The sequence below is a fragment of the Littorina saxatilis genome, linkage group LG2, assembly GCF_037325665.1.
Source record: "Littorina saxatilis isolate snail1 linkage group LG2, US_GU_Lsax_2.0, whole genome shotgun sequence".
NCBI classification, from domain to species: Eukaryota; Metazoa; Mollusca; class Gastropoda; order Littorinimorpha; family Littorinidae; genus Littorina; species Littorina saxatilis.
In genome coordinates this window covers 55,497,511-55,524,823 of record NC_090246.1, presented here as the reverse complement: position 1 = coordinate 55,524,823, position 27,313 = coordinate 55,497,511, and the positions used below count along the sequence as shown (strand labels likewise).

Sequence of the window (27,313 nt, the reverse complement as noted above, 5' to 3'; positions counted from 1 at the left end):
TCTTTCTCCTTCTCCTTCAGTGGAACAGGCTTCCCCCCCTTCGACGCCGTTGTCCGGCCCTCAGTCTCAGGCTTCAGCTCCTCCCGGTTTCGAGCCTGGGGGGAAGGTTTCCTTCTCCTCCCTGTCTCGAATCCGGGGGCAGGTCGATTCCCAACCCTCTTTGGGGGTTGGTGAATCCGATCTAGGGGCTACTGGAGAGACTCAGGTTTTGACAGCCAACGGCCATACCACGTTGAAAACACCGGTTCTCGTCCGACCACCGAAGTTAAGCAACGTCGGGCCCGGTTAGTACTTGGATGGGTGACCGCCTGGGAACACCGGGTGCAGTTGGCATTAAAATCTTCCTTTTCCGGTGCCTCTCCTGTGCCCTCCTCGGTTTCCACCGCTGTGGAAGCCAGGAGGGACACGGGTCCTCCTCTGAACTCCCTCGCTGGGTCGTCTGCTGCTGTTTCGACAGTAGTTTCGGCCTCCTGGGGGGGGAGATCGGAGGAGATGACGGGGTCTCTGAATTCCCTCCCCGCTGGGGTTGGGATGCGAATTGACCCCGTTCAGGGCGGTCCTGTGGGGGCAGGGGTTTCAGGCTTCGTGCCTACGACCACTGCTACTACGGTTCCCTCTGACGTCCGTGTGACTGGTGGCTGTCCCTCTTGTTAAGACGCTCCGGCCGACTAGTTACTGGACGTGGAGGTGTTCGACAGAACGTGGTACTTCTGTCGAATGGTCAGGGCGACGGGAACATTGTTTCTGTTGCTCAGACCGACACCTCCGACCGGACCGTCTTGACCCCACGCCATTCCTTAGCGTCTGGTGTTCGGGTGACGGATGGTCCGGACCAAGGGTCCGGAACGTTCCAGGCTTACGGGTCGGGATCGAACCGGACCCACGGGTCCCAACTGGACTTGACCTCCGGGTTTGGTCCGGACGGGACCCATGGTACGGGACCGTACCGGACCTTAGGGTCCGGTACGGGACAGTACCTCTGGCCCTTGCCGGACCCCCGGACCTACGGGTCCGGATGGTACGGTACGGGACCAGTGGTTCGGTCGGGACCGGACCACCCGACCACCTCTGTTGGTCTGGGTGGTCTGGCACCGAACCGGAACACACCGGACCACCGGACCTACGGGTCCGGATGGTACGGTACCGGACCAGTGGTCCGGTTGGGGCCGGACCACTCGACCACCTCTGTTGGTCCGGGTGGTCTGGCACCGAACCGGACCATGCCGGACCTACGGGTCCGGATGGTACGGTATGTCCACGTCCGACCGAGCCACCCGAACACTTCTGTGGATACGGATGGTTCGGTACCGAACGGGACCTCCGGATGCTACGGGACCGGACCGAACCTACGGGTTCGGATGGTCCAGTACCGGACCAGTGGTCCGGTCCGAACCGGACCACCCGACCACCTCTGTTGGTCCGGATGGTCTGTCACCGAACCGGACCATACCGGACCACCGGACCTACGGGTCCGGATGGTACGGTAGGTCCACGTCCGGACCGAACCACCCGAACACTTCTGTGGGTACGGATGGTTCGGTGCCGTACGGGACCTCCCGATGGTACGGGACCGGACCACAGGACCGGAACACCGGACCACCCTATCGGATCGGTCCGGACCACCCGACCACCTCTGTTGGTCCGGATGGTCTGGCACCGAACCGGACCTACGGGTCCGGATGGTACGGTATGTCCACGTCCGGACCGAGCCACCCGAACACTTCTGTGGGTACGGGTGGTTCGGTGCCGAACGGGACCTCCGGATGGGACCGGACCGGACCTACGGGTCTGGATGGTCCGGTACTGGACCGGTGGTCCGGTCCGGACCGGACCACCCGACCACCTCTGTTGGTCCGGATGGTCTGGCACCGGACCACCGGACTTACGGGTCCGGATGGTGCGGTGTGTCCACGTCCGGACCGAACCACCCGAACACTTCTGTGGGTACGGATGGTTCGGTGCCGAACGGGACCTCCGGATGGTACGGGACCGGACCGGAACACCGGACCACCCTACCGGACCGGTCCGGACCACCCGACCACCTCTGTTGGTCCGGATGGTCTGGCACCGAACCGGACCTACGGGTCCGGATGGTACGGTACGTCCACGCCCGGACCGAGCCACCCGAACACTTCTGTGCGTACGGATGGTTCGGTGCCGAACAGGACCTCCGGATGGTACCGGACCTACGAGTCCGGTGCCGGACCACCCGACCACCTCTGTTGGTCTGGATGGTCTGGCACCGAACCGGACCATACCGGACCACGGGTCCGGATGGTACGGTATGTCCACGTCCGGACCTAACCACCCGAACACTTCTGTGGGTACGATGGTTCGGTGCCGAACGGGACCTCCGGATGGTCCGGCACCGGACCGGAACACCGGACCACCCTACCGGACCGGATCGGCACCCCCGACCGGACCGGACCATTTCTTTTCTGATCAGACCCAATGGGTTCCTGTTCAGTCTATAAATGGCGGGGGTTCGTTGGCTGGGCTGACCCAACAGTCGCAGGGTTGTTGTTTTTCTCCCCCTTCGGCTGCTGGAGACGTTTCGTCTTTGGGGCAGGGGTCTTCGCGGCCTCTTGCTTCTGTGGGCGTTTCTTCACAGCCTGCTTCATCGCTTTCGGCTCTTCCCCCTCAAGCTCCCTACACTCCTGCTTTTGAGGAGTTGTCGGGAAGTGAAGAGGAGAGTGAGTCGGAGGACGATAGGGAGGAGGATCAGGGTCGCCCTGAGGTTAACACTGATCCTCTACCCTTGCCGGTTTCTGATGGAACTTCCGAAGCTATGCTTCGTACTTTCCAACAGTACATGACAGACATCACGCGGCGTCTTGACGTCACGGATGCCTCTCTTAAGCGTCTGTCGTCTAGTGTTGACACACAGGACCTGGACCCGGGGTCTGAGGACGAGAGGCAGGAGGCTCGTCCTCGCACAGCTAGAAGGACGTTTGAACAGTTTCAGGACGTCCTTCCCTGAGACGCCCTCTCGTCCTTTGAGTCCGCTTCGGCCCGGGCGCGGGAGGCTCACGCCGCGTCTGCCGGCGGCTCGTTTTATGAACGATCCGTCCGCCGGCAATTCGCGTTCCACCCTAGTCTTAGTGCCACGGTGGAAGCGGCAGCACATCGCCTGAGGAGTACAGATTCACGTGCTAACGCGACCTATGTTCCTCGGGAGGACGCGGGTTCAGTGCCATGCTTTCCTTCGGGAGGCGCACCTCCACTGTTTCCTCGTGTCCAATCTGTTTCGTCCCTCCCTTTTCCCTTTGACTCTCGAACTCTCCCTTTCCAGACTTCGAGTGTTTAGGGTGGGGCTGACGGTGATGTGTTCGTTGGGGAGGTGCCTTCGGTCAAGAAGGTGGAACTGAGCTCTGCTTCGTTCCACAATCTTGAGGCCACCGTTTCTTCCACAGTCGAGGCCCAATCACAGGCCTTGACATGGATGAGCACTCTGTCCACACTGTTGGACCCTCCCGATCGGGCAGAGTCCGATTCCACTCGGGTCCTTGACACGGTTCGAGTGGATCGGGCTTTGCATGCCGTGCGATCGTGCGTGACGTCTGCGACAGAATTGGCCATTGGAACACGGGTCCACTTTATTGGCCCTGTTCCGTGATCATTTTCTGCCTACTTCTATAGTGCCTCCGGATATGAGGAAGAGTCTGAGGAACACGTTTCCTCAGCCTTCTTCCCTCTTTCATCCGGACACTGTTCGTTCTGTGGTGGAGTCCACACGCCAGAGGAACACTGAATCTCTGATGGTTGGCCTCGCTGCTTCGGCGACGGCGGCGGGGAGTAAGAGAAGTGCTACATACAGTCACCTCCAGCTCCCAGCCTCAGAAGAAGAAGAAGAAGCCAGTTTCACTGCCTCCTTCTTCCTCCTCTTAGGCGCCTGTTGCGTTCCCAAGCAAGACGAAGGGTGCTCAGACAGGTAAGGGGAAGCAGCACCACCAGGGGGGGTGGTCGCAAGCCTGCGCCTGCCCGCCAGCAGAATTTTCAGTGAGTCCCGGCCCTACGTTGACGCCCCCTCAAGTTGCCCCTCTTTCGTCCGTCGGTTCCCTTTTTCGGGCCCGCGGCATGTGGGGCAGACTGGTCTCCAACCAGTTTTTCTTGAGGGTGGTGTGGTCGGGGTTTTCTCTACCGCTGTCGTCACAACCTCCATTGTCCGCTCTACCCTGGACGTTCCCCCCTCCTCGAGACCCTGCCAGATGGCAGGCTCTTCAGGACGAGGTGAACTCGTTGGTCGAGAAGAAGGCGGTCTACCCCCTTTCTCAGCCTTCTCCGGGGTTCTGCTCCCGCCTGTTCACCGTCCCCAAAAAGGACGGCCGGTTCAGGCCGGTGTTGGACCTCTCCACCTTGAACTTGTACCTTCACAGGTGCAAGTTCAAGATGGAAACCCCTTCGTCGGTCCGGTTGGCCATCCGGCCAAACGATTGGGCCATGTCTGGGACCTCCAGGATGCTTACTTCCACATCCTGGTGGCCCCGGGGTACCGACATCTGCTCCGGTTCGTTTGGGAGGGCACAGTGTTCGAGTTTCGGGCCCTCCCATTCGGCCTGTCCTTGGCCCCTCTGATTTTCAACGGGGACAACAACACCACATGCTTAGCTTACCTTCGCCACCAGGGGGGCACCAATTCTCGGTCCCTCTCCCTGTTGGCGGAGGAGATTCTGCTCTGGTGCCAGACCAATCAGGTCCGGATGTCAGTCCAGTTCGTTCCGGGGAAACTGAACGCCCTGGCCGACATTCTCAGTCGGGGCGATCAGGTTCTCTCCACAGAATGGACCATCGCTCACAACGTTCTACAGCGTCTGTGGGCAAGGTGGGACCGTCCTCTGATCGATCGGTTCGCAACTCGATTCAGCGCTCGGCTTCCCAGGTACGTCAGCCCCTTTCGAGACATGAATGCGTTCCACTTGGACGCATTCACTCTCTTGTGGAGGCTCCTCGATGCTTACGCCTATCCCCCGACATCTCTGATTCCGAGGGTGCTGGCAAAATATCTGCAGGAACGACCAAGACTGATTTTGGTCGCGCCTTACTGGCCAACAGCTCCGTGGTTTCCAGATCTTCGCGGTCTCACCCACGTAGACCCTCTACCTCTGGATCTGGACGGGGGAGGTCTGCTCCAGCCTCGATCATGCCTCCCTCATCCACGTCCAGAGAGTCTGTGCTTGACCGCATGGCTCTTGTGCGCTCCAAACTGCTTGCACTAGGATTGCACAAGAGTTCAGTAGAGTTTTCCTTGAACGCTAAGAGGCGATCAACTAATCAGCTCTACGACTTACGCTAGAGAGCTTGGGCCACCTTCGCCTTGTCCAAGGGGATAAAGCCGCTTTATCCCTCAACACAGGACTTGGCCAACTTCCTGGTGGAAGTGTATCAAAAGAAGAGTCTTTCTTCTAAGACTCTTCTTGGATACAGATCTGCCATCGCTTCCACGATTGCGGCCGCTACTGGTCGCAGATCTGAACACTTGATCAGGTCCTCCCTCATCGCTAATGTCCTTTCGGGTATTAGCAATGCAGCGGTGTCTAAACCTCGGGTTTCATTTCCCAAGGGGGATGTCTTTCTGGTCCTCAAACTCCTGCGTAGCAATGAGTTTGAACCCCTGGCAGGCATCAGTATCAAGTTGCTGATTTTTAAGACTAATTGTTCCTCATCGCTTTAGCCACTTGCCGTAGACTCAGTGGTATTCAAGCTTTGAGTGGCCTGGACTTTGACATTGAGTTCACCACACAGCAGTGGTTGCCAGCATGGTCACGTCAGTCTAAGATATGTTTCTTGGGTATATTTTCTTTTACGGTAGTACTGTTCGAAAATTGCCTGGGTATCTTAATCCTTGGATTTAAGTGATTTTGATTAAGGAGTTTAATACTCTACATATCACCCTCACACCACTCTGGTATTCTGTGCAAGAATAGTACTGTCGAGGTAAGTGTTATATTGACTGTAAGGCTTCTTTTTAAGCCTACTGTCTATATGATACTTACCGAGACAGTACTATTAGAGTTTCCCTCCCGCCTCCCCTCTTGATATGTTATGGGCTTTTTGAGGGTCTGCAGCTCATAAAGAAAGAGGACGCGCCACCTACATCCTGTAAGGGGGAAGCACTCGGACAGTGCTTGGGATCCACGGTGGCGCATGGTTATGGGAGATAATTGTACCCACTCAGCGTTTTGTCCAATTTTTTCGGCCTATAATAGATAATGTGCAAGAATAGTACTGTCTCGGTAAGTGTCATATAGACAGTAGGCTTAAAAAGAAGCCTTACATTCGGTCCCAACAGCAGGTCATACCTCCAATGTACGGACAGACCATCGTCAAATTTTCACCACAACAAAATCGATAACAGAGCAGTCCGGCTCTTGGTACGAAGATCACAGCCGCAATGGCGTGATGACAGTCACTGATAACTTGAGTGCACATGTACCCATCAGGAGGTGGTGTAGTTTTGGTCAGGAGTGAAGAGTACATGCGAAGATGCCAACATGAAACTGCACTGAGCTCTTTATTCTTGTCTGTTGGACGTAAACAACAGAAACCACAGTCGATGAAGGTCCTGAGCGAAAGTGAGTGAAAAACCGGCCACAGTTCTCAGCATCGTGTGTCTGTGTGTAACCTCTTTCATTGACAAGATACTCTTGTTTCCCCTCAGCCTTGACCAGTGAGTCGGTTGCCTAATCTGTGAACCCTTCAGTTGTCTTGCCTTGTCAAAAGTTACGACACAGTCAACTGGTTTTGCTCTGAGTGAACAGTGCAGCTGGCCTCAATTAGCTGACACCTCTCTGGCCACAGCCCCCAACAGTACATGGCTGGAGGGAGTGAGAGAGAGGAAGTGGGGGTGGAGGGGGGGGGGGGTGGAGGGTTAGCTGGCTAAACTCTGTGGGGTGTCCGCTGTCACTGCATGTCAGCAGGAAGAGCATTGTAGAGAAATAGAGAGGTGTACTCTTCCACAAAATTTCCAAGCATCAGTTGTCACGGCTTGGGGTAGGCATTAGTGAGGGAGAGTGGGAGCTGTGTTATGTACCGTGTATTTCCGACTGAAGAGTGAAAAGTCACTGCCATGCCACATGATCGGCATGCAGTCAATAAAGCCAGACAAGAAAAAATAAATTACATGATTATGACATGCAGCTCTATCTGCTGCTATTTATTCAAACTGGTTTTCAAGCGCTCCTCTGTACTGTGTTTGTGTGGCTGCTTTCGTATGTCAGCGCATGGTGAGTGTGTTCACTGCCTTGAGGATTTATTTTATCTCTTCTTTTCAACACTTTTCAAACAAATCCTTTTTACAAAACGTTTAAAGAACTATTAGGAGTTTATTGTTATTGTTTAGTAGCCACAAGAAGGGATTAGCATAGACTCAATCCTGTTGTTTGTGTGTCTCTGTGCGAGTCGAGTGTATGGCCCGGGGGAGGGGGTGGTGTGGTCACCCCTCCCGTGACCGGACACCTGCAATGTACGGACAGTTTTGCTAGGGCCCAAGGGTGTCCGTTCATGAGAGGGACTGCTGTACATCAAATCCAAAACCAAAGAGGCTGCCAATGTTCCAAAATTCAGAATAAAAAAACAAGAAATGTAGGTTGTTGGTACATTTGTTATTGACAAAACAATACGTTACGGTCAAAAATATATCGACCCAATGGTCTTCAAAGTGCACAGACAAACAATGAGTAACACGAACTTAGCTTGATCAAATGTTTTAGCCGCTTGTTGGGAAAGTCAACAGTTGCTTGTTGATTCGCTTGGGACTTTCCCAACAAGCGGCCGAAACATTCGATCAAGCTAAGTTCTTGTTACTAATTGTTTGTCTGTGCACTTTAAAGACCTTTGGGTCGATATATTTGTGACTGTAACGTATTGTTTTGTCAATAACAAACGGTCCAACAACCTACATTTCTTGTTTTTTTTATACTGATTACATCGCATTTGAGACTGTGCCAAAAGGTGACGTTTTCATGTCAGTATGTCCCAAATGACATCACCAGTACATTTTTCATTCTATCTAATCTGTTTTCGTTCTATTTTTTCTAATAACATGCGTTAACAATTGATTGCCAACTGGAATGGAAGAGCACAAAAAGTGTAACTTGATATGTAGTTTCTCTAGAGGGAAAAACATCTTCCACTTTCATGTCAGTGTGTCCCATGCAACATACATTTGCCAAACAGCTATGTGCAAGTAGATTATTTGTTAGTGGTATAGAAAATACTGATCAACAATTAAAGTCAGTTTTCACATTCATTTTCTACCTATTTCTTATTTGTTTATTCTGTTGGCAATGGTGAAATGTCAGCAATCGTGTGTCATTCGGGACAGTAGACATGACACCTGACCTTTTGGCACAGTCTCATTTACGCTTCTGCTGTTTGGTGTAACTCCTTGGAAAAAGTCCCACACATCCAAACTAATTTGAAAAATTGTGAATAGAAGCGAAGACTTTATGTTAAATATATATTTTTTCATAACAGAAACATACAGGCCCCTTAACATATTACTTCACAGGACCCCTATCAGAAAACAAGAGGCTCCTGTTTTTACCTTTTTAACAAATAATTATTATTTTTTTAATTACTATTCATTTAAGTCATGCTATCATCCTGCAAAATGAAAGACAAGCACATAGATGAATCTTGACAACATAAACATCTAGACTTACTGCATGGTCTGAAGAACCGTACATGTCATGTGAGTTGTAGCCGTAGTTATCAGCTCCTGAGAAAGAAACAAAACCACAGAAATTATTACAGATCTTGTCATTTGCACACAACAGAAATAGCAACATTGAGATTAAAATTTCATTGAACAGTCTACATTTTTTCCCAAGAAACAACTTAAAAAGTGAAAACTACAAGAGACTGAAAACGGGATTGACGACACATTTTAACTAAAAAAGGCCCATGGACCTAAATAAGCTAAATAAATGTAATCTCAAACAAAAAAAATTGTGAAAATCAACCATTGCACTCACTCATTGGGCGAGTTAACCAGACAAAAATTAAAAAAGGAGAACTAAAAGAGAACAAAAACGGGATTGTTTTTTAAAAAGGCCCATGGACCAAAAAAAGTAAGCTAAATAAATGTTACCTCAAAAAACAACATTGTGAAAATATAGCAAATCACTGGGAATTAACCAGAAAAAAATGAAAAAGGGAATACTACAAGAGAATAAAAACGAGATTAACTGCACATTTCAAAAAAAAGAAAAGACAAAAAAAAAGACCTATGGACATGGATCTAAATAAATGTTATCTCAAACAAACAAAATTGTGAAAATCAAGCAATGCACTCACTGGGCGAGTTAACCAGACCGCAGCTCTCACACACAGTGCGTCCCGGGTAATTGATGTACGTGCACGCAACACAGGTCCACGCGCCAGGCAGATGTTCAGGGGACATGGCAGCAGGCGCAGTGCGGTTCAGAGGCTGCGACAGCCCCTGTCCACTATAGTACGGAACTGTGCGAGGGCCAGTGGGGGGTTGGAGAGGGGGCTGGTAAAAACCTGCTGAGCTGTATGCAGGTTGAGGGTCATGCTGCAGGTAAGGGTTGCGCATTGGTTGTTGCTGGTGTTGCTGCTGCTGTTGTTGCTGCTGCTGTCGCTGGGCCAGTGTCAGCATTCGTTGCAGGTTTTGCTTCTCCTCCCACTCGGAAGCAAGCTGGAAAAAATAAAGCGTGTGCTTTAAAATACTGTGGTTAATGTCTCAATGATGTGCGTAACAAATGTATTTACTGTTAATTGATTCCTGCACATAAAAAGTCTGACACATACATACAATGGTCCCTCCATCCCTGGTATAAATATGGGTTTTTTTCAACAGCATTTCTAATGCCACTGTGTCAAATAATTTCAAGGCACGTCTGCTTGTGCAAATTACAATGCTCAACTTGCAATTAGGAGCTGCATGTTACTATTACACTTAGTATGATACTTCCCTCGCTAGCATTATGCATGAATATGATACTTTCCTCACTGGTGGCATTTTGAGTATGATTCATAGCTTGATTGTAGCATGAGTACTGATGCATTCCTTGCTGGCGCTATCATGAGTGTGATACATCCCTGACTGGTACTATCATGTGTGATACATCCCTGGCTGGCAGTATCATGAGTGTGATGCATTCCTTGCTGGTGGTATCATGAGTGTGATACATTCCTGGCTGGGGGTTTCATGAGTGTTAGATCCCTGGCTGGTGGTATCATGTGTGATACATTCCTGGCTGGTGCTATCATGAATGTGATACATCCCTGGCTGGTGGTATCATGTGTGTTAGATCCCTGGCTGGGTGTTTCATGAGTGTGATACATTCCTTGCTGGTGCTATCATGAGTGTGATACATCCCTGGCTGGTGGTATCATGAGTGTGTTACATCCCTGGCTGGTGGTATCATGAGTGTGATACATTCCTGGCTGGTGCTATGATGCATGTGATACATCTCTGGCTGGTGGTATCATGTGTGTTAGATCCCTGGCTGGGTGTTTCATGAGTGTGATACATTCCTGGCTGGTGCTATCATGAGTGTGATACATTCCTGGCTGGTGCTATCATGTGTGATACATTCCTGGTTGGTGCTATCATGAGTGTGATACATTCCTGGCTGGTGCTATCATAAGTGTGATACATTCCTGGCTGGGTGTTTCAAGAGTGTGATACATTCCTGGCTGGTGCTATCATGAGTATGATACATTCCTGGCTGGGTGTTTCAAGAGTGTGATACATTCCTGGCTGGTGCTATCATGAGTATGATACATTCCTGGCTGGGTGTTTCATGAGTATGATACATTCCTGGCTGGGTGTTTCATGAGTGTGATACATTCCTGGATGGGTGTTTCATGAGTGTGATACATTCCTTGCTGGTGCTATCATGAGTGTGTTACATCCCTGGCTGGTGGTATCATGAGTGTGTTACATCCCTGGCTGGTGGTATCATGTGTTTACAGCAAGAACAACAACAAATATAACAATAAAATTAAAATAATCAGTTGATGACAGCTCAGAGTTCACAAACGCTTTTGTAACTAAGATACTGCCATACCTTCTCCTGTGGCTGCAGAGAACGTACTGACTGCCACATCATAGGAAGGGACCCGCAATGTGATCCACATCCCCATGAGCGGACTTCAAAACTCGCTCCTCACCACCAGTGTACACAACAACATGCCACTGATCTACTCTTACCCTGTACATTCCTGGCAAGGCTTCTCTTTGCACAGTTTAAGGGCATGTCTGCTTGTGTAGCTTACTAATTTTCATCGCAATCAGGGGCATATAGTGCACCAACACAGTATTGGCGTTTACCGGTAATTACCGGTATTTTACCGGTTGAAATGAGAAAATATCGGAAAATAATTGGTTGCCGGTATAACCTACTGGTTGATTTTAAGAACTACCGGTTTTTTTCGCTGGTAAAACAACAAAATCAGTACTCTGAGTTGGACTCTTACTGGTTCCAACGACCAGCCTACCTTTTTTTTCTGGATAGTTTTCATTATAAAAGTTTGTGTATCAGTTTGAAAAAATATTAGTGCCATCACTGCAACATGACAAATCCTGTGACAAGACAATCCCATTGGTACACATTTAAACGTAGTTGCAGTGTGACAATCCTTGTATAGCCTCCTTGTGAAATTGGGGGATGGGGAGTTGGAGGAGGAGGAGAGGGGATATTTCCTCGTTCAAAATTTCTTTGAAACAACAAATGATTCAGAAGTGTTGGAAAAGATTCAGAATAGTGTTTTGGGGGGTGGGGTCGTGGGTTGGAGCTTATAACCCCTAAAACAGGACACTATTTATAGGGGCAACAAACATAGGAAAGTCACCACACAAACAGACAGTGCCCAATAGGGGAGGATCATATTAATGTCAATGAACAGCATGTAGTGCCATTGGGCTGCAACTAGCATGCCGACAGTTCACTGAGAGGCATTATTTGTGTGTCACTTAAACAGAAATCCTGAAACAAGAAGCAGTTCAATAACTCACAGCAAAAACAGTAACACTTACATGCAGAGTTTTTCGCATTCCTGAAAATAGTGGTGAACTACAGGCAAAAAGGAGAGCGAGATAAAAGTTAGAGAAGAGAGGGGGAGAGGAAGAGAGGATGTGTGTGTGTGTGTGTGTGTGTGTGTGTGTGTGTGTGTAATAGAGTTCTAATAGCCTCACAAAACAGAGAAAGCAGCTGTAATGCCTAATCCATACAATCCTCACAGGCCCGCCAATACAATTACATATCTATTCAACTTACTGACTGATAATCCTTATCAGGTACCTCAAATGGCACAACAATGCAGAATCATTTTGAATAAGATCTTGTATACAGGTCTGCATGTCATCAACAACAGCAAGTCTTTACAATTTTCTGTGTCCTCTTCACTACCTCATTCATGCTGCAGTAGATTTTTTTTTTTTTTTATTTATTTTTTTTTTTTAGCTGAGACAGGCAATCTGTGAAGTACATGGCCGTACTGATAGCAAGAATTCTTCCACTCCCTTTACAGGACAAACATATTGCACAGTACTCATCCACTGGAATCTCACCTTCTTCTTGAAGTCAGACTGCTGTCGCTGCAATGTCTCATTCTGACGCAGAGTCCATGAAATTGTGTCATCTCGGTCTTTGATCTGCATCAGAGGATACATTGTATGGATCATTTTTACATTGATGAATAACTTTTTGTGACTGAGTATGGTACGAATATGTTAAACTTGTTTGAAGTCAGAGGCAAAATACTTAATAGTTTTGGGACAGACTGTACGTTGAGTCAGATGTGTGACAAAATAATAACCAGACCTGTTTACCCACACTTTGACTTTGGTGTACTTTTCACCGAGATTCAGCGTATTTTCAAAAAATTGAGAGTATTTTGCAACTCACCAGAAACGTTCACGAGCTATTGCTTCAAGGGCAGCAATAACATTGTCCGTTTTAACAAGAAGAGCAAACGCTCGATCGAGTCACTTTCGCAGTTCTGAATATTATATGAGGCATCAGATGGACAGGAAGAAATTGCTATTCACAACACAATGAGTCACGTTCACATAAAATTTGAGCCCGGTCACTTTTATAGTTTCCGAGAAAAGCCCAACGTTAAGTTGTGTGTTGCCGAACAGAAAAGGCTAGTTATCTCCCTTGTTTTTCTGATAACGTTCGTAAAAGGCTACAGATGTAAATACTTTGATGTAAAGAATAATCCTACAAAGTTTCAATCACATCCGATGAACTTTGTCAAAGATATAAAATGTCTAATTTTTCCTTTGACGCTGACCTGTGACCTTGAAAAAGGTCAAAGGTCAACGAAACCATCGTTAAAGTGTAGAGGTCATTGGAGGTCACGACTAAACAAAATATGAGCCCGATCGCTTTGATAGTTTCCGAGAAAAGTCCAACGTTAAGGTGGTGTCTACGGACGGCCGGACGGCCGGCCGGACAGACTAACACTGACCGATTACATAGTCACTTTTTCTCAAGTGACTCAAAAAGTGGAACTTTAAGGCATTACGGCTTCGACATTTTCGTCAACGTGCTGGACTCGACGACAACAATGGCGGCAGATACAATCTCGTCATATCACGTCTCACGTGATTACATTGACCAATTGTCAAAGCTGGATTTTATTCACTGGGCTATCGCGAGAACAGGTTTGGCAACCTACTTTCGATTTCTTCTTCTTCTTCTTCCATTTAGTGATCACAATCAAACTTGATTTTTTTTTACGATCGTCATATTTTTTTCCCCTCCAAACGTATTGGTCGTATTCTTGGCAACTTTGCGTACAAAACACGGTGAAATCGTATGGGTAAACAGGTCTGAATAACCAATAAATCTGCGACAAAGATGACATGATTTTGTTTTTGTTTTTGTCTTTTTACTTGTGTGTGCACACAAAGGGGGATAACTAGCAGGTCTGCAAATAAGTTGATATGGGCAATCAGAAAAACCTCTGAACTCGCCAGATTCAAAAATGAACCTTCCACTTGGGAGGCCAATATATTTTGTCTTTACTGCTAATTAAGACTGCTGCGTCTGTCAATAGTCAATCACAAAAACATTTCTCTCCGTAACATATAATAAGCTTAGTATATATTCAATACACAAGTGATAAGATAGATTCACTGAAGTTACTTCAGATGTAAAATGACCATGTCATTCAGTGATAACTTTGAATTTACTGCACTGAATTGTATGGTTTAAACAGAACTGTATTTCAATTACAATGTTGTGTCAGAAGAACAAAGATGAAATTGGGATTCAGAACTCAACATATGCTCATATTAATGACTACTGATGAATTGTATCGCATAATTAACCCTTCTCACTTGCTTCTGCAGATGTTTGACCTGGGAGTTCAGAGAATGGTTTTGACGTGTCAAGGTCTCAGCGTTCTTCTTGGCAGCATCTCTCGCTGACTGTGCAGTGGTACGATCTTCTCGCTCATGCTCAAAGTCCTCGGCAAACACCTTGAGCTGTTTGTAAAATAAAAGACGTTCAACAAATGCAAGATAAAGTGAAATTATTGCACTTTAGTATAACTAGAGTCTGTGTAACATAATTCATGGTTCAAATCTCAACACTTCTATTTGTTCTTGAATTAATGCACATGATGTGCATCATAAAGACCGGCAGGGGGCAATATTGTTAGAATCTTTTTGGTTGGAGCGAGTCTTTTCTGTTACAGAGAAAGTTTCTTTTAGGTTACACAATTACAAATACCAATAATGAATCGCGCATAAAGACTGGCAGGGGGCAATATTGTCAGAATCTTTTTTGTTGGAGCGAGTCTTTTCTGTTACAGAGAAAGTTTCTCTTAGGTTACACAATTACAAATACCAATAATGAATCGCGCATAAAGACTGGCAGGGGGCAATATTGTTAGAATCTTTTTGGTTGGAGCGAGTCTTTTCTGTTACAGAGAAAGTTTCTCTTAGGTTACACAATTACAAATACCAATAATGAATCGCGCATAAAGACTGGCAGGGGGCAATATTGTTAGAATCTTTTTGGTTGGAGCGAGTCTTTTCTGTTACAGAGAAAGTTTCTCTTAGGTTACACAATTACAAATACCAATAATGAATCGCGCATTTTTTCACAGTTGCAATACAACTGAAAAAAATGATGCTGTCCTCAACAAAAGTCTTGCACCATCATGCATCTCTTCAACTCAAACATATCAAAGATAAGAATCAGCTAGCAGCCAAACTGACCTGTTCTTTCAGCATGGCGATTTCACCTTCTAGAGCGGCCTGGGAACCAGATCTGGAGCCACCTGCTCTGGTCATCTGCTTCTCCTGGCCAGTCGCATGAGCCTGAAGGTAGATAGTATCAGTACATCAGGAGCTGTGTATGTTTTAAATGCAAGCGACTTTAACCTAGACATCAGGAATGACCGAATCTAATTTGTTTTGCAGAGTAAGGCGTACAGGCCTTTGCTTTATACTGACTGTCGTTACATGTACATATTGTGTTTTGAACTAGTATTCTTACCTGTGATGGCACTGATAATAAGTATGTGTTTGTATCAATTGTCAATGCTGTGTGTGTGCATGTGTGTGTATGTGTGTGTGTGAGCATGCATATAAACATGCATGTGTGTTTGTCACATGCGTGTTTAGAACATGCAATACACATGTGTGTTTGTTTCTCACAGAGCCAAAAACTTATTTGCTATGCACAGATTTCGATGTCCCTGAACTGAGTCTAGGTGTAAACTCTGCGTTAGAGTGCTCTTTACTAACTACTACTATTATCACCTTGAGGACACTGATCTCAGCCGCCAAGGCTTGCTTATCCCTTGCAGTGTCAGATAGCTGAGTTCGAACCTCGTTCAGCTGGTCTGACAGTTCCGTGACCTGGCGCTCAGCAAGACAAAGCCGATGCTGAGCATCTTCCTTCTGGTTCTGGAACAAGCAGAGCAAGATTTTCCCTGAAGTGGACTGATTTGTTCAGGACATTTGCAGACTTCACTCAATTTTCAACTTGTTTTTGATACATGCAGATATACCCCCACCCCATAACTCTTCAGCATCATTCCTTTTAAATACTTCCACATTCAATCTGGATTGTGCATACAATACTGTATCCAACCAACTTCAACATACAATGTACATATGTCAGGGATGTCGTTAGGCGTCGGACATCGGACATTTATCGATGAAAATCCCCAAATGTCCGATTCACATTGCCGCATGTCGGTCAGATGTCCTATCGTTTTAGCCTGAGTGTGGTCATTGTCCGATATGTTCTCCATTCCTTCGGACAGCGCGATATTCGTTAATTTTCATTTCAAGATACAAATCTTCTAAAAGATCGAACGCTCTCGTGTTCAGCTAACACTGGAGTTGCCAGTGCGGATCTTTTCTTTTGTCGGGAATTCCCGAACCGTTTGCGGTATGCGCCGTTTGGGTATAACCGTCTATTATAGTGGATTATTTTTAGATCAGTGCATGCTGCAGGAGTACGGGAGACAACTCCAACTGACTGAATTTGTCGTCTGCTTTTGTTGGCTCACGAAGTGTAGCCTATGCGATCGTAACTTTGTCTGTCTGTGCGTATGTGCGTGTGTGCGTGTGTATGTCTGTGGTACTGAGAAACTTTAACACGTCACATTATGGCGTAAGAGGGTTAGACGTCACGCGAAGGAATTACTGAAAGTGTCATTGTTTTGAGCGGGCCGAGACTAGTTGGCAGTCGTGTCCCTGTAAGTAGGCTACATGCAGACAGACAGATCTAGATCTAGTGTCTCGCTTTCTTGCACAGTTTCACCTATGCTTACTCTGTGTGTGTGTGTGTGTGTGTGTGTGTGTGTGTGTGTGTGTGTGTGTGTGTGCGTGTGTGTGTGTGTGTGTGTGTGTGTGTGTGTGTGTGTGTGTGTGTGTGTGTGTGTGTGTGTGTGTGTGACGGAGTGATTGAGTTTGTGTTACTGTTTGTCGATTTCTTACGTGAGCCTTGAAGGCTTCGCCTCTTGTTTTCTATACAAGACGAAGCACTGAATTATGCCGCTGAAAAAAACCCCTAAAGCCTGCAAAAGATCAAACCGATCATTTTGTTTTTCAACTTTTATCCAAATCATGCAGTTTGTAATCAAAGTAAGAGCTCTGAAGTTGTTCATGTTGGTTTCTTTGTTGTGGTTTCTTTGAAACTAAACAAATACAACATTATACACACACTGTGTTGATGTATTTACTATATTATGTGTGTGTTCTACAGCGCGTGTGTGTGTGCGTGTGTGTGGGCACATGACTTTGGAACAATTCCATGGAATGTGTTATAAGCTGTTTGGCGCAAATTCATAATGTCCTATTAAACTTTCTGAAAGCGGTCGAATGTCCTATTGATGCTGAAGAACTCAGGACATTTGTCCTATAGGTATGGATTTGTAGCAACATCCCTGATATGTACTAATTTCTGTTACCAAACTAACCGACAACCCAGTCAAGCATTTTTGGCCAAACACATGAACTTCAGCATCCTCAATATCACTATCAGATATTTCAACACTTAGCTTAGGTGGTAACAATGCATTGAACAATATAAACACATGCATTCACAGGCACAGGTAAACATGCAGACTGACCAACGCACGCACACACACACACGCTTAGACAGACATAAAGGCATGTGTGCATAGTCAAACACACACATGTGCTTGCTAAACTCCCCCCCCCCCCCCCCCATTCTACCCACCATCCTCCCCCCACACACACAAACAAGGAGCAGACTCAAAGATTACCTCCTCTTCCTCAATGCGTCGCTTCATCTCCAACATGCGTGACTCAAATTCTGACGCCTGCTCAGCCAAGCGTGCTCTGAAGGTCGAGAGCTCCTGCTCGGTCATTGCAAGCTTGCTCCGTAAGTCGCCCATCTTGATTTGCTGACTCTGCTCCATCTTGTCCCACTGGCTTTTCCAGTTGCTGTTGGCGCGCTGAAGCTGTAAGACATTACAGGACGGAACTATAAGTTTGGTTGTTATCTACTATGTAAATTGTGTTTGATTTGCTCAATACAAAATCCACTGAATCAAAGAAAATTCTCTGTTGAATCAAAGAATATTCTCTGTTCCAAAATACAGCATAATAGAAAGAAAGAAGGGCTGACAGAACAAAAGAAAGAAAGAAAGAAAGAAGGAAAGAAAGAAACTATAATGAAAATATAAACAAAGAAAGGAAAGATCAGGACAGAAAACACGTAAAAGAACTTACCTCAGCCTTTTCTTGCTCAAGCTTGCGAACCCGATCAACCAGGGACTGGTCAGAGGCATTGAGGCTTTCACCCTGAAACAAAGAATTGTTTGTGAACACTTTCTACCCCACCTGTGTTGACCAAGTTGTTTTTTGCTGAGACCAGCTGTGCTGCAGCAGGTCACTCAGAATTTTAGTAACTGTGTATCAACACGCTGGAATGCAGGCGTTAGATGGACGTTACAGGAAGCGACTGAAGCTAACAGTCTGAGCGGATATATCCGTGTCTGGTCAGATAGAGCCATATGAGTAGGTACGGATATGGAGACAATGAGTTAACATACAAGTCAAAACTCAGAACGAAAAAGTAGAATACTGCTATCACCACACAACATCATAAAGAGGTGTTAGATGAAATGCTAACATGAAGGGCCTACATTTTCTACATGAAACAAGAAGAGCAAACGCTCGATCGAGTCACTTTCGCAGTTCTGAATATTATATGAGGCATCAGATGGACAGGAAGAAATTGCTATTCACAACACAATGAGTCACGTTCACATAAAATTTGAGCCCGGTCACTTTTATAGTTTCCGAGAAAAGCCCAACGTTAAGTTGTGTGTTGCTTTTTCTGATAACGTTCGTAAAAGGCTACAGATGTAAATACTTTGATGTAAAGAATAATCCTACAAAGTTTCAATCACATCCGATGAACTTTGTCAAAGATATAAAATGTCTAATTTTTCCTTTGACGCTGACCTGTGACCTTGAAAAAGGTCAAAGGTCAACGAAACCATCGTTAAAGTGTAGAGGTCATTGGAGGTCACGACTAAACAAAATATGAGCCCGATCGCTTTGATAGTTTCCGAGAAAAGATATAAAATGTCTAATTTTTCCTTTGACGCTGACCTGTGACCTTGAAAAAGGTCAAAGGTCAACGAAACCATCGTTAAAGTGTAGAGGTCATTGGAGGTCACGACTAAACAAAATATGAGCCCGATCGCTTTGATAGTTTCCGAGAAAAGTCCAACGTTAAGGTGGTGTCTACGGACGGCCGGCCGGACGGCCGGCCGGACAGACTAACACTGACCGATTACATAGTCACTTTTTCTCAAGTGACTCAAAAAACCAAAAAAAAAACCATATAGAATGTCACCCGCTATTTCCCAAAAGACTGAAGAGATGTTGAATTTAAAACCAGTTTCTCTGTTTCATGGACACTGGACCAACTTGAAGATGTTTATATATAATCAAACGCGAGTTATTTCCTATTCAGCGTTTCTCTCTCTCACACAAACATGCGCAAACACACGCCCAAATACACACACACACAAACACATACACCCAACACTCTCCCATTAGTCAAATATACCTACCGTGTGCAGGGAACGTTCCACATGAACCCAGTCACCATGAGTGCCGGACGCTTTCAGGACAGATGTCTCTTCTCCACGATTCTGACTCTTCAGCTGCTGCATCAGCCGTGTGTTCTGCTCCCTGAACATGAAAATCACACACATGAACAGAATGCTATATTCAGATAACCATCTGCTGCCTAGTGTAGGCACACAAAAAAACAGAAGAAAAGAAATGAAAGTAAATGAAATATAGTGGAACCCCCCCTTTTACGACCTGCACTAATCTCAGAAAGTCAAGTCTTAATAGAGGTACATTTACAGACCTTATGAACAGAAAATCTGAAAGAATTTGGTCTTAAAAATGGGGTTCTACCGTAGAAACAAAGCATTTGGAGATGAAAAAAGTAAACTAAAAATGGAGAAGTTCTTGGACACAGGTGCACAATGGAAGCCTTACTTTTGGGAAAGAGTCTTAGTATTCAGGAGTTTAGACACATATGCGCAGATCTGATAAAAGCCTGGGCAGAAATGTTTTCACGGGAAGGACAGTGCCTCCAAGATGTGACTTGCCAATTGCTAGATTATATTCTCTCTTACTTATTGCCCCCCCCCCCACCCCCCCCCCACATACAAACCTAGAACTGCTGAAACAAGGCAATCCCCATTACTACAATATCTCTGTGTGAACAGTGTACAGAAGTTACAACAAAAATAAAAAACATTTGATATACCTGAGCTGAACAGTTTCAGACTGGTGTGAGCTGTCGGTCATTTTCACCTGTCTCTTCAGATCTTGGTTTTCTCTCATTAAGGTGTCAATCAGTTTCTGAAAATGAAAAAAAAAATCAAATGTAAGAACTTGTCGTAGGTTTTCAAACACTCACCATCACCTCACTTACTTATCAAGTCTGTGTGAGAGGAATCATGCTTTAAACCAGAATTTTCAATTATGTTACCCATACAATTCTGAAAATACAGAAATGACAATCAAACTGGCAACAAATAAACACTGGATCATATCCTGACAGACAGATTTTACCCAATAAATGTACAGTGGAACCCCCCTTTTAAGACTCCCTCCCTTTTAAGACTCCCTCCCTTTTAAGACCTTGTTTCCTCAGACTTTCTGTTCAGAATAACCTCTGTAGGTTTACCCCCATTTCATTTTCCACTGTAATAAATAAAATAAACACTTGACTTCGTCATTTCTATAGGGTGACTAGCTCTTGTTCACATCGACATTTCAGCAACAGGCTGACGAAATTTTGATGAAGAATATCAAAACTGGTTACTGTTGTGTTTTCTTGGTCTTTTTGTATCACCAATTGTACTCAAAAAAGGAAAAAACCAATTTGGAACATGAAAAAGCGTGACTGCTGTGTATATACACAGTATATATTCTTTCTTTATTTGGTGTTTAACGTCGTTTTCAACCACGAAGGTTATATCGCGACGGGAAAAGGGGGGAGATGGGATAGAGCCACTTGTCAATTGTTTCTTGTTCACAAAAGCACTAATCAAAAATTTGCTCCAGGGGCTTGCAACGTAGTACAATGTATGACCTAACTGGGAGAATGCAAGTTTCCAGTACAAAGGACTTAACATTTCTTACATACTGCTTGACTAAAATCTTTACAAACATTGACTATATTCTATACAAGAAACACTTAACAAGGGTAAAAAGAGAAACAGAATCCGTTAGTCGCCTCTTACGACATACTGGGGAGCATGGGGTAAATTCTTCCCCCTAACCCGCGGGGGGTACAGTATATATGTGTTCTGATAAAACAAAACACTTATAAACAGTGGAACTCCCCTTGTAAGACCTCCAAAAATCTGAGAAAATTGTGTTTCAAAAAAGGAGTTTGTTTGTTTGTTTGCTTAACGCCCTGATATGCGCCACACACAAGACAGAAGTCGCAGCACAGGCTTCATGTCTCACCCAGTCACATTATTCTGACACCGGACCAACCAGTCCTAGCACTAACCCCATAATGCCAGACGCCAGGCGGAGCAGCCACTAGATTGCCAATTTTAAAGTCTTAGGTATGACCCGGCCGGGGTTCGAACCCACGACCTCCCGATCACGGGGCGGACGCCTTACCACTAGGCTAACCGTGCCGGTCAACAAAAAAAAGGAGAGATCGAGTCTTACAATGGAGGTTCATTTACAAACAGTGTGAACAAAAGGCTGAAAAAGCAAGGTCTTAAAAAGGAGGAAGTCTTTCATTTGGGGGTCTTAAAAGGGGGGTTCCACTGTATAGGCAGACAGCAGCTGTGACCATACTCTGAAAAGCAATTTCACCTTTTGGTCCCTCTCTTTCTGCTCCAGCCTGGAGATGCGCTCAGCAATCTGGTGCATCTGGAAAGCAATGGCGGGGGAGCTGTCGCCCGGTTCACTGTTGAGACGCTCAGTAATGGTCTCCACCTCTGCCGCAAGGCCAGAATTGGGCTTGTCTGACGCTGCGCCCATCTGGCTCTGGTGCCTCATGGCCTGAATTGAAGGGAAAATAAAAGTGCTAGTGTTTAGCGTTGTCGATCTGATCAGTATTTGTTGCTGATCTTGCGTGCAATTAGACAAAAAAAAAGTGTTTACAAAAAGAGTCTGTTGAATGCCTTAGTCTCTTCACCGCTACCATCATATCACTCCTAAGTACATTTAGAGAACACCCTGCTCTAATTTCATGTGCATTAGACTGCAATATGTGGCATTTCCAGCAATAAGTTTTAACTATAATCACTCTAAACACACACTGACACAGTCAGAAAATGAATGAATGAACAGACAAAAACATAATTCAAATCAGTCAATCAATCAAAACATAGCTAATTGTTATACAATAGAAGATTACTTTGTCGTTTTTATATCTACATGTATGTATTAGACTATTTATGGCAGCATCATCTCTCACACAAATTTAAGTGTGTGTGTGTGTGGGGGGGGGGGGGGGGGGGATACCGTTGATACAAAAAGAAATCCTGAGAAGACCATACCATGAACGGAGGGTTGTATATGCTGCTGCTGTGGCTGTGGGGTTGGGACTGCACCATGCCACTGCTCAGCCCTGACGACAGACTGGGGAAGTCCACAGGTCTTGTTGACTCCTCTCTTCTGCCGCCAGTCGCCCCGTACATGGAACCAGTCAGGCCAGCGTGACCTCGACCCAGCTGTCGACCAACTTTCTCGTAAGTTGCTTCCTCGTATTTATCCGAGTCCAACTGCAGGAGCTCTGGAGAGCTGCTACCGCTAGTCAGTGACTCTTTAAGCCCAGCCTTGCTGTCAGCAGAAGATGCTTCCCTATCTGCAGTAGATGCCAGTGCCCGCTTTTCAGGTGAAAGGCTAGCCGCTGGAGATGAGCTGCTGATCAGTCCCAGGGACTCCTGCTTTGGCATCTTCTCCAGAGGTGTCCAGGCTGGTTCGGATCCACCTTTCGTGGGAGTGGTCAACGAAATGAGCCTGGTCTCGTCTTCTTTCCCTGGTGGTCCTACAGTCTCTTGCAGAGAGGTTGGTGGCCCAGACACTGGGGGGTGCGAAATGTGAGAAGGCGAGATTGTATTCCTGGGGCTTGTCATAGTAGGTCTGTTGTTGTCGAACGTCTGGTGTGAGAGTGAGAGGTTGTTCATGTCGAGCTCAGATGGGTTGCTGTTCTTTCCCTGTTGCTTAAAAAGAAATGTTCAGACAGTTAATGCTACTCCCTGAAACAAATTTGATCTTGTTTCAAAATATAATATAGGCATCAAAGAAAGAAAATAATAATTATTAACTGGGTAAAAAAAAAGAAAAGGAAAAAAGCCTATGACTATGGCCAAGACTATCAAAAATGCATTGCTAAAACAAAGTTAGATTTATTAGTAGATTTGATAAACATCAGCATGTTATTTTCAGAAAGTCATAATAACTTCACCAGTGCCTCTAAAGTTAAAATTGTCTGCAGTAAAGAAATCCTCTTCATAAAACAGCAAAAATGCAGAAGAAGTCAGGAAATTGGCAAATGTACATGTACATTTTTCAAAGACAGCAAATTACATGTACTCGTATATATCATCAGCATGGCTGAAAATGAATGTCAAATTACCCGTAAAGCCTCCATGGAGACAAGAGAGAACGGACTACAGGCGATGGACCTGCGGTCAACATCAGACATCCTCTCGTTCTGTTTCACGAACAGCGTCAGTGATGTCACCTGTAACTTCAGTTGTTCGTTCTCTTTGCGGCACTCAACCAGCAAGTCACCTGTGCAAAACATTTACAGGCAACATTAAGAATGTTTCCTTTCTTTCTTTCTTTATTTGGTGTTTAACGTCGTTTTCAACCACGAAGGTTATATCGCGACGGGGAAAGGGGGAGATGGGATAGAGCCACTTGTTAATTGTTTCTTGTTCACAAAAGCAGTAATAAAAAAATTGCTCCAGGGGCTTGCAACGTAGTACAATATATTACCTTACTGGGACAATGCAAGTTTCCAGTACAAAGGACTTAACATTTCTTACATACTGCCTGACTAAAATCTTTACAAACATTGACTATATTCTATACAAGAAACACTTAACAAGGGTAAAAGGAGAAACAGAATCCCTCAGTCGCCTCTTACGACATGCTGGGGAGCATCAGGTACATTCTTCCCCCTAACCCGCGGGGGGTAAGAATGTTTCCAAAAGAACAATTATAAACAATGATCGAAAGACTGTGAACACTTCTTAAGTTCTTACAACTTAGCATTTTACGATTGTAATTGATTTGAAGACACAGGATATCTTTCAATACCGCCTAACCTATAATTACTGGAAATAATAGTGATAGTGAGACTGTCTTAAATTTTTATTATGCTGACAAAACACACTTTTCCCTTTTAACAAAACCAAAAGTTTTATTTATCTGGAACCAGTTGTATGACTACCAGATCTATATATAACATAAATGAAAGTAATTAATTGTCTTCTTTTCTCAAGCAAAAATAGGCACACATACTGCACAGATGCATTCACAAACAAAAGCTAAAAGTTTCAGATTTACATATGAACGACAGAACATAAGCAGAGAATCAGCCAAAATCAAAAGTGAAACTCACTTAAAGTCTTGTAACCTCGGATGCGACCTTCAAGGTTTTTTTTATCTTCTTTCAATGATGCAATTTCTATGTTGAGCTTTTCCGTGGCGGTCGTGTTGGATGTGGAGGCAGATGTTGAAATACTGGAGGCACCGGAGCGGCTGATGTTAACAATGCTGTCACTGCTGCTGCTGCCGCTTCCTGTGGCTACTTCAAGCATTTCAGACTGTGAATCCATACAATTTGAGAGCTGAAAGACGACAGGTTTTTCCCAAAGGGCTTGTTGTCGTCTTACTCTACACTTTTACAGTTTTTAGGATTCACAGAAAGAAATGCTTGAAGTAGGGTGCCTCCTCTCTTTGCTAGGTTAACGGCTGAAAGCAAAAGAAAATAAACGTGAAATCTCAACAAAGGGTTTCTTGAGGTGTTTTTTTCCATTCCGATCAGGTTGATTGATATTGTTTAAAAATCAAGAAATCAAACAATAAGGTAAAGCCCATATACACTCCGAGTATATATATATACAAAATTTTTAAGTCTGGATACACTCCAACAATGATTGAATGAAATTGCTATAGTTTCAAGTCACATTGCTTATTACTATACATACTATATAAAACATCAGAAACAATTGAAAGTCAGCAGAGACTTTCTTCCGAGATTTGTTAAAATCTCTTAGCAGAGAAAGAGAGAGAAGTAAGTATCCCTTCACAGACAGCCTATTGGGAGCATCAGACCCTCCACAAGGGGGACCGAGATTTACAGAGCAAAGTCCCTTTGTATTATATTATATTATATTATATATTATATTATATATTATATTATATATATAGATAATATATATTAGCCTAGCTAATACAAAGAGTTGGCAATACAATTTATATATGCTTCTGCAGTTTAGTTTAGTTTGTTCTTAAGCGTTGTTTACACATTTCTTGAAGTTGTTCATTGCAGTTGGTATTGTAACCCTTACTAGAAGAGAATGAAAGTCTTTTATTCATTTTAATGATTCGTACTACTTTTCTCAGATGCCAGGAGACTTGTTCTGCAAATAGTAAGTTTATTGAACGTTTGACTGACAAAACGAAACATTTAAAGTAATTAAACCATTCAAAATGAAAGTTTCAACCATAAAAAATAACAACAAACATAATTCGTTCAGCGTTAAAGCCACACACACATATATATGTGCGCTTTTATATATATGCAACTACAACCACCCGGGAGCTTTGTACGTGTTTGTCCGTTTCATCAGCGCAACGCAATGCCATCCGGATAATTTTAGAGCTTACGATGTGAGGTTAACTCTCATGTGGGCCACGTGCTGACGACACTGTTTGGATTTACATGTTTTGCCAAAATTGTTCTTCATAGCAAAAGTAGCCCAAAGACAATAACAGAGATGGTCGGTTAAAACGCCATTCAGTGGTGCCGTACGGAAGTTCACTTTTCTTGTCTTCTCGGCCAAGTTCCACAAAAAGCGCGCTTCTGTTTCGTTTTTCAGTTAGAGTTTATGTTTTGTGAGACAATGAGATTTTTAAAAGTTTACAAACAGAGCGATATTAAAAGCTGGCCACGTCAGATAATTTTGTAAAGGAAAGCAGAACACAAGAAAACAACATAACCTGTGAAACTTTCCGCAACAAGCTGTCGAAATGGCGATTGACTGAAAACTAGAAACGAGCAACTAGCAGAATAAACCTCTTTGCATTTTGATTTTTGCACAGGAATAGACGACTAATGACCGAAAAATTATCCCAAAAGACTTTTAAACTTTGTGGTAAAATTGTGCGTATTCAAATATTTGAAATGTAGCGCTTTTACATTTTCAATCTATTGCACAGGACGCCAACTTTGTACTTTTTGAAGATGGGGAATCCCCTCAGTTGCTCCGTTTCTTCAATACGCATGCGCAATGTAAACATTTCCTTTGTCGTCTGCTATACTTGGGGAAATGAACAATTATTTCGTCCAAGTCTCTACCTTGCTACGTTGAGTGAGAGCGTCACTTTTTCAATCTGAAGAAAATGTATGCTTTTATTATTGGACGATGTTGAAAATCATCTTCTTAATGGTGGCCAGTTCAAAGCACAGAACTGCACGCGCCTCGTGAACATTTTGTCACTGATGCACGGTCGCGCGGCCGAACCGTCGAACGGCAGACCGTATGGCGACACACGTGACACGATGACCAACAGCTCAGTAAGGCCCTTCAAGCAAAACTGACACACCTTCAGGAACAAATAGATACAATTTTGCCGAGAAAATCATTTCTATGATAGGTTGTTTTGTTGTCAAGTCACGTGTTTTCTTGTTTTATTGTTTGGAGATCTATGTGTCTGCGGCTACCAGTAAGTTCGTCACACGGTAGATTCGTCACCGGTCCCGGTAACTTCGCCACAGTAACTTCGCCACAGTACTGTAGTCCGAGCGCGGCTCTCTCTCTCTCTCTCTCTCTCTCTCTCTCTCTCTCTCTCTCTCTCTCTCTCTCTCTCTCTCTCTCTCTCTCTCCCACCTCCTTCCACCCCTCCCTCTGCTCACATTGAGTTTCTCTGCCTCCTTACAATACAATACAACAATACAATAACTTTATTAATCTCTAAAAGAGAAATTACATTGCTGAGCGTTTGTGTCCGTAATAATAACATACATAAAACATTCAAAATAAACATTTGTTCTTTGTCCTGAGAAAATATAGTACATTGGTTATCACATAAGAAAGTATATTA

The 27,313-nt window shown here is 44.9% G+C and overlaps 1 protein-coding gene and 1 non-coding gene across 3 annotated transcripts in view; one reads left to right on the top strand and one right to left on the bottom strand.

Moving 5' to 3' along the window:
* Nucleotides 1-27,313, bottom strand: part of LOC138959299 (TNFAIP3-interacting protein 1-like) — a 37,273-nt gene that overhangs the window by 1,807 nt on the left and 8,153 nt on the right. Inside the window, exons 3-16 of one of the 2 annotated variants that reach the window (XM_070330715.1) lie at nt 24,606-24,958; nt 23,613-23,770; nt 22,531-23,196; nt 21,842-22,030; nt 20,268-20,362; nt 19,555-19,675; nt 18,200-18,271; nt 17,731-17,928; nt 15,752-15,898; nt 15,206-15,307; nt 14,321-14,467; nt 12,542-12,625; nt 9,298-9,661; nt 8,664-8,719 (exon numbers count right to left, since the gene is read on the bottom strand). In XM_070330715.1, the coding sequence (XP_070186816.1) occupies nt 8,664-8,719; nt 9,298-9,661; nt 12,542-12,625; nt 14,321-14,467; nt 15,206-15,307; nt 15,752-15,898; nt 17,731-17,928; nt 18,200-18,271; nt 19,555-19,675; nt 20,268-20,362; nt 21,842-22,030; nt 22,531-23,196; nt 23,613-23,770; nt 24,606-24,822 (2,616 nt within the window). In that variant the 5' untranslated portion in view covers nt 24,823-24,958. Of the gene's footprint in view, nt 1-8,663; nt 8,720-9,297; nt 9,662-12,541; nt 12,626-14,320; nt 14,468-15,205; nt 15,314-15,751; nt 15,899-17,730; nt 17,929-18,199; nt 18,272-19,554; nt 19,676-20,267; nt 20,363-21,841; nt 22,031-22,530; nt 23,197-23,612; nt 23,771-24,605; nt 24,959-27,313 lie in introns of both variants that reach the window. The other variant, XM_070330716.1, reaches the window with a different exon arrangement.
* Nucleotides 215-333, top strand: LOC138960552 (5S ribosomal RNA). The gene has a single exon (XR_011454028.1). It is a non-coding gene; the product is annotated as a 5S ribosomal RNA (ribosomal RNA).